Source organism: Contarinia nasturtii, unplaced genomic scaffold (assembly GCF_009176525.2).
Source record: "Contarinia nasturtii isolate CC-2019 unplaced genomic scaffold, AAFC_CNas_1.1 Cnas_scaffold_5739, whole genome shotgun sequence".
In the NCBI taxonomy this organism is placed as follows: Eukaryota; Metazoa; Arthropoda; class Insecta; order Diptera; family Cecidomyiidae; genus Contarinia; species Contarinia nasturtii.
In genome coordinates this window covers 12,860-23,609 of record NW_022203008.1, presented here as the reverse complement: position 1 = coordinate 23,609, position 10,750 = coordinate 12,860, and the positions used below count along the sequence as shown (strand labels likewise).

The 10,750-nt window shown below is 34.8% G+C and overlaps 1 protein-coding gene across 1 annotated transcript; it reads left to right on the top strand.

Moving 5' to 3' along the window:
• Nucleotides 1–1,182: 1,182 nt before the first annotated feature.
• On the top strand, nt 1,183–10,083 carry LOC116351574 (E3 ubiquitin-protein ligase TRIM9). The gene is made up of 10 exons (XM_031783696.1): nt 1,183–3,425; nt 6,603–6,698; nt 6,859–6,990; nt 7,083–7,184; nt 7,299–7,458; nt 7,666–7,698; nt 7,839–7,978; nt 8,129–8,267; nt 8,339–8,572; nt 9,212–10,083. The coding sequence occupies exons 1-10, from the start codon at nt 2,496–2,498 to the stop codon at nt 9,502–9,504; spliced, it is 2,259 nt and encodes a 752-aa protein (XP_031639556.1). The 5' UTR covers nt 1,183–2,495; the 3' UTR covers nt 9,505–10,083.
• The last annotated feature ends 667 nt before the right edge of the window (nt 10,084–10,750 follow it).

Below are 10,750 nucleotides of genomic sequence, written 5' to 3'. Positions count from 1 at the left end.
AGTGTGGATGCCTTTCGAATAATTTTGATATGAACGATTACATTTCGATTGTGGCATTAGCTAAAGATCGAGTTTAAGTGAGAATTACTTGCCATGCATCTAAACTTAAGCGAGATGTTTTGGATTCAAATCGAAAATGGTTTGATATAGTAGTGTTGACTAAGGCAACTTGACAAAATCGATATGTTAGTGGTCAACATATTCAAATTTTTCAATGAATATTTTGGAAAATGTGTTATTAACATATCAATGGGAATTAAGCTGTGTTTTTTCTGCAGTATTGGTAATCAATTCGTCAGCAACCAACATGATTCACCTTTTATTTATAAGCGCTTGAATGTTCTCGAAATATACCAATTTGAATCAATAAATTTTTTCACAAAAATCTTCGTCTTTTGATTTTTTTTTAAATTTATAACAGGAAAGACGACAAAGCAAACGGAAACTTGGTGTAAATCAAAAAATGACAAAATTGAATTGATACCAACTGCACACTGGGAAGTTCATCGAGAAAACATTTTATTTGAAATACGTAAGAATTCTCTCTCTATCTCTCTCCTTCTCTCTATGTCATCATCGAAAACGATTGTTAGCACACATGCACTTATCATACCTAACCGTGCTGTTACCGTGCCAATAACCATGCCACATTCAAGAACCCTTTTCTTTATTGTTAATTATTCTTATTCACTACATCGCTGCCTGAATACCAATACTATCCGCATTATTGTGAGCCTTATTAATTCCAGTTCTAAAATGTGTATTTCACCTCTCAACCGCTAGATGACTTTATCCTTTGGTTTATCCCTCGACTTAGTGCCTTAACTACAAGAAAATCAAAGAGTGGAAAGTCCACATACAATGCATGGAACCAATGCACGTGCACTCCACCTCCATTGTGAATCAACCCCTCTCATTTTACACAAGGGTGTATGTCTCTATTCACAATGGCAACCCTCATATAAAGCATTCATTATTCGTACTAAAAAATTTGTATATTTAAAACGGGGTGAATGACTGAAGGGAGAATTTTTATACGACTTGGTCGAAAATAAAAAAATATTCTCTCTTCGATCCGGTGCGCATGTCGATGGTGCAATGAAAATCTCAGTTCATTTTGATGTTATCGCCATCCATTTCGATTCATTCTCATCAATATTTCAGTTTGTGCACAGTCGTGAATCGAATTGGTCGTATTTCATTTGCCAAAGTGAATACCATTTATTCGTTTGATAAAAATAGACTTTAAATACCAAAAGAAAAAAAGAACTTATAGATTTTTCCACAGCACAAAAATAACATGTCATTAGTTTTGTATGGTGATTACTAAATTTATCAGAACAAATAAATCTCAAAGTTATTAAAATAAAGACGAAGTTTTGTGTTTGTGTTACGCTGGTGTTTTTGTTTGATTTTGGTATTTTGTGTGTGGTTCTGTGTCTCGCATCGTAGCCTCTCTACCGAAAAATGGATGAAGTAGTATTTTGCATGTTTCAGATCTGTTTGTCGAATGAATTTGAGTAAATGCGTTACGAACAAGAAGAGGGTTCCTTCCATCACTCCCCGATATAATTGCGTTCGGTTTTTCTGGCATAAATTTAGTGTGAAAAGGATATATATGTACTGGATACAATCCAAAGAAAACCATAAACTCGAACACATGCAGCGGGAATGGGAATGTTCTGCGTTGAATTTTTTTTTCATTTCGGCTGTTCAATAGTTGAAATGCTCGGAATATTTCATCAGCAGTGTGTGTGTGTGCGTGTTTTTTCGGTGTTTTCAAGTGTAGCTATGGCAAAGCAATAAATTTATATACTCACAACACATTTGGTGCACGCACAAAAATTATAACGGGAAAAGTGTAAATGACGACATCGACAAAGTCCATAATAATCATGCGTTCAAGTGGGATGAGTGCAAATAATTGTAAACAGTAGAGGGAAAAAAACGGACAGTTAAATAACAAACACAAACATTGCAGCACACATACTTTTAAATGACATATGGGTGTTGAAAATTTCAAATATTTGCACGAACAAAAAAAAAAAAAAACAACAAACATTCGACATTTTTTCAGCTTCAACAGACGAACTAGCCAAACGAACAACAAAATTGAATTTTCGATCCCCAAGAGTCCTGTGCATTGAAGGGAAAAAGCAAAAAAAGAACTAGAGACATAGAAAGAATTCTTTCACAGAGAGAGACAGAAATAAAGAAAGTACGTAAAAGGCAGTTGGGGTGACAGACACAGAAAATTCGCCAAAGAGAAAAAGAGCGTTAGCGTCAAATATGGCGTTAAAGTAAAACGGAGTGTTCAAGACAAAAAGGCAATATAGCCAAAAAGAGTAATAGAAACCGGAAAAGAGTGAACCAGGAAGTAAATTACCAAAATAAGTGAAATTTTGTGTGTCAAATTTGTGTTCGGCGCTTGTGTATACAAAAAAAAGGGAAAAAAGGAGTGTTCGATTAACGGAATAAAGTGTTTAAAGTGTGCAATGGAGGAAGAATTACGGTGTCCGTTGTGTAAAGAGCTCTACTCATCCCCAGTGCTATTGCCATGCTATCACGGATTGTGTTTAACATGTGCATTGGACTCTCAGGTACAAATTGCGAATAATAACAATAACACAACCAACACCAACACCGCCGCTGCCACCACCACCACCAACACAAATAGCTCGACCACAATTGTAACAGCTCAAGTGCATCAGGTGCCAGCAAGTCATCAGCCATCACAAAATCCATCAGTAACAGTTTCAGTCGGAGCATCATCTACATTGCCGCAAACCAATTCATCGTCCGGTGGTAGTACGGCAAATTCAAGTACATCAGAAAGTATTTCATCCGATCAAGATACCGCCGATAAAGTAAGCATTTTAAGTGAAGCCGATTCGGGTGTGATTTGTACATCGCGTCCAAGTTCTTATGCTGGTACACCAAATTTGCAAGCATTATTATTTCCACCGTCTGGCGGTGCTGTCTATTCATTAACATGTCCAATATGCCGGAAAATTGTGTTCTTTGATGATGGTGGTGCACAAAATTTACCGAAATTTACCGTGATGGAATCAATAATCGATCGATTTTGTGAACGTGATGCGTTACGATGTCAAATGTGTGAAATTGAACCAAAAATAGCGACCGTTTTATGTGAACAGTGCGAAATACGGTACTGTGAACTGTGCCGTGATCTCTGTCATCCGCCTCGTGGACCTTTAGCAAAACATACATTGATTGTACCGCGCGGTGGTGGAATGGCCGCATCGACAATGATTCGTGAATCGGTTTGCATCGAACATTGCACCGAACCATTATCCGTATTTTGTTTAACGTGTAAAATAGCTTTATGCCAACAATGTTTAAATGATAATCGACATCAGTCACATGAAATTCAATCAATCGCCACAATCTGCAAATCACAAAAGGTAAATTCAAATAGGGTTTTTTTTACACTTGCAAACAGTGTAAATTGATTTTTTTTACCCCCTTTCTTTTTTCCACCCATTTTCATTTAAATTACAATATTAAATCGGAGTCACGCAGTGCAGTGCACAACGTGTTTAACATGATTGATGAATATATATTTTTTTATCTCACGTTTTTTAACTCATAAAGACACGAATGACGGGGTTTTTTCATTTTGTTTTACATTTTAACACCATCGCTTCCATTAATGACAGTGAAACGTAGACTAGAAAAAAAAAGATATTTATGGAAATATAAATCAGTGCATATAAAACGGAATGAATATATTGTGTGCGATCAAACTCTATTGTTGTGGGACTTTATTGTTCAATGACCCCAAAATCTATATAAATATAGCACGACGATTAATCCATTCAACTCTTCGTTTTGTAGTCGGGTGCGTTTGAAGTTAACTAGCAGACACTTTTATAGAATCAAACAAATCGATTCAATACATTTTTTTTAATCTTCTCAAACAATCAAGTTTCATGGAATACAACTATTGTTCGTTATGATTTATTTCCAAGAACTCATTTCAACACTCAACGAAATCAGACACGCATTTTTTTGTCATTTCCAAACAAATTGGAATAAAAAAATCAATTTGTTGACGAAAATATAATAACAAGGTTTCGGTTTATTTGTAAATATATATAGAAGAGTATGTTGACGAAATTTCCATAATTTACAACATGAAAGGCATATTTAATATGCATATTCTTTCCGCATTTTCCAAAACCACTTTATTTTGATTGAAAAAGGACATTTTTGATTGGCTAAATAAACACAATTTTTTTATTGAATTTTCCATAGTCACCGAAATGTCATTTTCATACGTATGAGTGGCAAACAGAAAGCAATGATGAAAAAGGCACAAAATAATATTGACTACTTTATATGAAAATAAAATGTCTTACATCCGTAAGATGAACTTTTCCGCACTGTGATCCACAACATGCATTTATTACAAACCTTTTACTCATAGAATTCACGAGAAAACTGAATCTGACATTAGTTTTACGATACAAATAATTTTCAAAGCACTTTTCATACAAAAACTACTAAAAATGGGAATTTTTGTATCGGAGCCATGCCTATAAGATATCGTAATCATGTGAAAATTTGCAGAGGTTATTTTTTTCACAAAAAGTTAACATTCTGAAAGTTTGAAGAAATTTCAATGCATATTAAGGGTACTTCCCATACAAAATTTCGTTTTTGAGCGAAAAATCCAAAATTTTGTTCGGGAGGCGTTGAAATGTCTTCAAACCCCCAGAATGTTATTTTTGTGTGATAAAAATAGCCTGTGCAAAGTTTCAGCTCATTGCGATATCATACCATACAAAAATCCAAATTTTTTGAATTTTTTGTATGAAAAGTGTTTCGAAAGTTGATTGCATCACAAAACTAACGTCATATTCGGTTTTCTCGTACCCAAAAACCCCCCAATACACATTTTTGAGTGTTTAAGTATACATTAAATATCACTTTTGGAAGAAAAATTGAATTTTTCCCATGTATGGCCATGGGCATCACACCAGACATGACACTTTACCCTGTCAACCAAAGTCGGTCAAAATCTAATGGTTTCTATTCCTCGGCACCCCAATCATCCTGTGAAGTCAGATTTTGAATTACTTTTCCAGATTTTGAATTACGCTAGCTCCTAAAACACCCAGAAAACATGTTTTTTGCGGCTGTTAATTGTTCGACCGATTCCAATACTTTACCTTACACAATAGGTGTGTGCGGAATAGTAATAAACGTTGTAAATGAAAACAGTCTTTTCAAAAGAAGAGAAATCTCGAAGAGACCGAAAAATTGAAATGAAAAAAAAGTTCAAAAATTGAAATTTGGGAAAAAATGAACAATTTCTCTCAAAAGTTGAAAAAATAAAGAAAAAGTTTGAAAAAAGTAAAAAAAAGGGAAATATCGAAAAATTGACAAAAATGCGTGAAAATGGGAAAAATAACAAAAAAATTCGAAAAATGTTCATAAAAACTTCGAGTTATAAATGAATAATATATATTTTACCTCTTCAAATTATCAAAAGGTTTCATTTCATTCGATCTCTTCTTCGATTTAAAATGAGATAAATACTCGACAAGGACTCTTTTTTCTAAGAAAAGCCTATGTTCAACTTCAGACAACATGAATTCAATGCCTTATCTGTGGTATAACGCCCGCAGCACAAGATCCATTTTTAATGCGTTGAGAAAGGACATTATGCCATTCATAAATTCGTTGAATAAAACCCCAACAAAATCGAATCAGATTTGAAAATTTCTTGAATAAATCGATTCAAAATGGTTTTTCTTCGGATTGAGTATCTCAAGTGCAAAATACTCTGCCCTCTTGTGTATTTGTTGTGTAAATCATCGTCATTGTGTTGATGATAGTTGTGTGTAAACAATTGTATAGCACCTATTGAATAATTTTATCAAGTGGTGCTTTGTGCTTGAGATAGAATGGAAACGAAGACTGTCTACCCTGAATGGTGGTGTAATAAACGTTTATATCAATTGCATTGAATGGTCGAATTGATTTGGACTTTTTGGAACAAGATGATTGAAATTCAAATATACGAATGTATCCGTTAACAAATTTGTTCCACTCGACTTCAATCAATAAAAGGCATTCTATCATTCGAATGAAATCGGCTATTTTATTGATGATTTTGGTTGAGGTTTCTACATCTTTCTCGTTTTCCATTTTCTTTTTGGAGGAGAGGGGAGTCACTCTTTTTCTATCTATGTCACTCTCTCTTTCTTTCTATCTCATGCTTTCTCACTCCCTTTTTTTACCCTCTTTCTCTTTCTATCTCAATCATCCCATCGATCTTACGAACTTTTTTCACCCTTTTCAAAAAGGAAGAGAGAGAGAGAGAGAGAGAGAGGGGAGAGAAAGAAATTAGGAATGAGAGAGATAGAAATGTGAATAGAAATGGGATACAGAAATGTCCAAAGTAAGAGATGTACACAAATACGGACATGCACATGAATCCAGTATGCAGAAATCGATTTCAGTTGATGATTGCTTGATTAGATTTGAATGCAAATTAGATGTGAATTGTATACACATAGTATGTGTTTGTGGGTAATTTTGACTAATTTCCATTGGTTTATTCATTCATTCAGACGGAACTTTCGCATAATCTGCAGCAATTATCGGAGAAAGCTAGATCAACAACGGAATTCATTCAACGGCTCAAAGGAATGAGTGATAAAGTGACGGTAATTTATGTTATTTCTATCCTGTATGTCTGTGTATTTTTTTCCCCCCGTTTTCATTTCTCTAATTAATTTCTGCCGGCACGAGGTGTGCATTTCATTAAATGTATACATATAATTTAATTGACATTGTCTGTATGTGTGTATGTGTTTGTGTGCGTAGGAATCGTGTCATGAATACGAGCAATTGATAATAATGCAATGTGAGGCCCTAATACAAATGATTCAAGAGCGTCGTGAATACCTGTTAGAAACCATCGAAATGGATAAAGAGCATAAATTGCGTATACTAAAGGTAAGGCCGCGTAAAATGTGTTCACTTCTCGTATCTGATGGGGCATCATATGGTATTAATTGGTTTTCGCTTTCTTTTGTTTTCGCACACAGGAGCAGCAAATTAATTGTACAAGCAAATTGCAACAGACTACAGGTTTGATACAATTTTGTATTGAAACGCTCAAAGAGACTGACAATGCAGCCTTCTTACAGGTATTTTGTGAATTTTAAGCCAAACAGATGGTATGACGCATTTCCATTTGAATGGTCGACCATAAATTTTCGTCGAATTTCGTCTAATTAATCAGAATGTTTATGGTTTCGCAGGTGGGTTCGGCACTTATAAATCGCGTTGCCGACACTGATGTGAGGTGGCATCAAGAGGTTACAAATGCAGCGCCACGCGTTTCACCCATCATCGATCTCACGCTTGACGATTTATCAGTCAAACGAGCCATTGACAATCTTAATTTCATTCAAATTAAATGTAAGTAAAGACTAAGGGCTGGAAGGCTGAGAGGCCGAAACGATTTCGAAAGATTTTTGTGTGACATTTTCTATTCTTTCATTTCCATGAAATGGGTGTTTTTAATGCATTTTTAATGAGTCCATCACCGACTAGACACCATTGATGGTCTATATAAATATTTTTTTTCGAATTTAATTGATTTTCTCCGAATTTTACTCATTTTAGCTGGCCGAGACTGTGACGAACGTGTTCAAACAGGTACTTTCATTCAAAATTATCTCATTCAGTTCATATCTGTAATTTTATCACACATTTTTTATATTCATTCAACTGTTTTAACCGCAAAACCGATTTTAATCGTCAATCATGCTCAATTCTTGATTCATATTTTCACACAGTTCCATCAATACCAACGATAATTCACGAGGAATGTTCGACCGTAAATAATTCAGTGACGGTGGCTTGGAAAGCGTTAAATCCATTGTCAAATGATGGATACGTGCTTGAATTAGACGACGGCAGTGGTGGTGAATTTCGGGTTTGTTGAAATCTTCAATAATTTTTTGCCACTAAAAATGCCCAATTCATTTCCGCTGTCCCTTCTTTCTATCTTGATCCTCTTTCCCACTTTCTTTGGTATTTCGATTTTCTAAAAATTACATTCTCTTCTCTCTCTCTCTCCATACAGGAGGTCTATTGTGGAAAGGAAACTATCTGCACGGTCGATGGTTTACATTTTAATTCAATGTATAATGCACGTGTAAAATCGTTTAACAGTTTTTGTGAGGGTGAATATTCTGAAACGATTTGCCTGCAAACGGCCGAAGGTAAGAAAACTCAATGAAATTGACGAAAAATTCCATTTCCTACCAAATTCTGAAATCTATTCACTTTACAGTCGCATGGTTTACATTCGATCCGGAATTGAGCGATGCAAATGGTAGCGGTTTAACGTTTTGCAATGATTTATCAACGGTTTCAGTCGATGGATGGGATCATCGGGTTGCATTAGGTTCAGTTGGTTTCTCGCGCGGCATTCACTATTGGGAATTTACTGTTAATAAGTATACTGCCGATACGGATCCAGCATTTGGCATTGCACGAATTGATGTTGCCAGAGATCAAATGCTTGGTAAGTTCTCAGACGAACATTCCGTTGATTGAAAATGTAATACATTTGGATTTGAACAAAAGCACAAATATGTAAGAGAATGCTATGGAAATTTCGATGCATTTGAAGTGGTTTCGAGAATTAGTTTAATGCACAACATTCATTTGGAATCAAATGCATTTTAATTGAATTTTCACTCGGCCAATTTATGAATTTTGAGGAAACTTTAAAAAAAATTACTTTTCCAAATGTTGAACAAAGTGCAAATAATGATGAAAATTTCGAATTTCCATTAAGTGCACGGTTTGTAAGTTAAAAGGGTCCATCGCCCGTAAAAAAATTGAAGAGTCTTCACTGGGGCCTTTAACTCTCAATTTTCACATCTCTTGCGGGGTGTAGTTCAATCCGGGCTTTCATCCCCTCCCTTCTGTGATCATGTCTTTAATTCTCATACAGCATTCAAATTCACTCAAAGTCTCTCGGATTGCGAAATGTTCACATTTTTATGGTGAAAAGTATTAAAAATCATTTTTAAAGAAAATATTGAATTTAAGAAAGATTTTTTTTCGTTCAACAAAAATTGCAATTTTTTATTACTATAAAAGACCTCAAAAATAGACAAAAAACGACTGAAAATTAATTTTTCTTCTTCAAAATCAGGTAAAGATGAGAAAGGCTTTGCGATGTACATTGACCATAAGCGTTCGTGGTTCCAGCACAATTCGATGCACGAGCGCCGTGTTGAAGGTGGCATAGCGAATGCAAGCACCGTTGGAATTCTGTTAGATTTGGATCGACACACATTAAGTTTTCTCGTCAATCAAATGCCACAAGGTTCAATTGCATTCCGTGACTTGTACGGTGTATTTTATCCAGCTGTCAGTTTGAATCGTGGAACAATGGTCACATTACACACTGGTATACCGCCACCCCATATGGATTATTTACACTAAACACACATATACGCACACATTTGATTGATGTTTCAATATTAATAAATAATTATCGAAATGGAAACAACTATTAAGCAAACATAAAACGAGTCGAACTCAAATAGAGGGAATAAAATCGAGCTAGTTAAACAAAAAACAAGCTATATTCATACACGATACACAAAACAATGTGTTCTTGTAATAAAATTGATGTATTACGCGTCTATCATCATTCAAAACAACACGAGCTTTTTAAATACACATAACCCAGAAGCATATGTACAACGTTATGAACGTTCACAATTTTCATTTCTAAAATATTTTTTTTTCTTTGAAAAGAATAAACGCTATGCTTGTCGAATAAAAAAGGCAACATTTTAACAATGCAATGAATTAGCAATAATGTAATGTTCATTTTAATCGCATCGAATTTTAATCGAAGTGAAAACCAACGGAATGGATGGAATCTGTAATTCGATATCTAATTGTTGAATTGAATTCAGTTTTTCTTCTTGAAGTAGATAACAGAGCCAAATGAACTATTCAAATACTATCTAATTGAGCTGCAAAACTATTATTATAACATTGAGAATGTAGTGTACGCACATATCAAATTAATAAATCATTCTTGATATTATAAATCTTAATCGTTTTCAATTGAGTAACTGCACAGTCGTTCTTCTGCGGAAGAGGATTGATGTGAGGAGGTCAGGAGGTGAGGAGGAGGGGTCCGCTGGTAGCAACTCAACTGGCAGGATACTCAGAGATTGTTACTCTAAGGAAGAGGAATGGGAAGGAGGCAAATTAGGAGGAAGAGAGAGCTGAAGAAGACCCTCAAGCGAGGAGGAAAGTTGTTTCGATCAAAAAACTATTTTTATAACAAAAATGTTATGGTTAAAAAAAAATTCCTCCTCATTTGCCTCTTCATCATTCTTCTTCCCCAGTTGAAAAATCCCGAAAGAAAGAATGAGTAACCGAAAGAAAGCTAGTAACGCGATTATTGAAGTTCATCAAAGTTAGTTTGAAGACAAATAAATTGTAAGTATGAAATGAAGTCATTTGAGTAAATAAAAGAGATTGGGGATGTCACCGAATATTTTGAAAGTCAAATATGTATCAATTTGGACGAATATTAGTTTAATCAGCAAAAAAACGCTTATTCTCAAACAGAGCTGTTATAAGCACCACGTAGGTATGGGAACTTTTCTTGTAAGCGGTGCCCTTTCTTGTATTCAGGTGCGAATTTTGAAAAAATATATACAGGAAT

Excerpts from the sequence above, each read along its gene's own strand:
- LOC116351574 (XM_031783696.1), top strand. The coding sequence starts at position 2,496 with ATGGAGGAAGAATTACGGTGTCCGTTGTGTAAAGAGCTCTACTCATCC. Across the intron at positions 6,991-7,082 it reads ATAAATTGCGTATACTAAAG|GAGCAGCAAATTAATTGTAC; the intron begins GTAAGGCCGCGT and ends TTTCGCACACAG. Across the intron at positions 7,459-7,665 it reads TAATTTCATTCAAATTAAAT|CTGGCCGAGACTGTGACGAA; the intron begins GTAAGTAAAGAC and ends TACTCATTTTAG.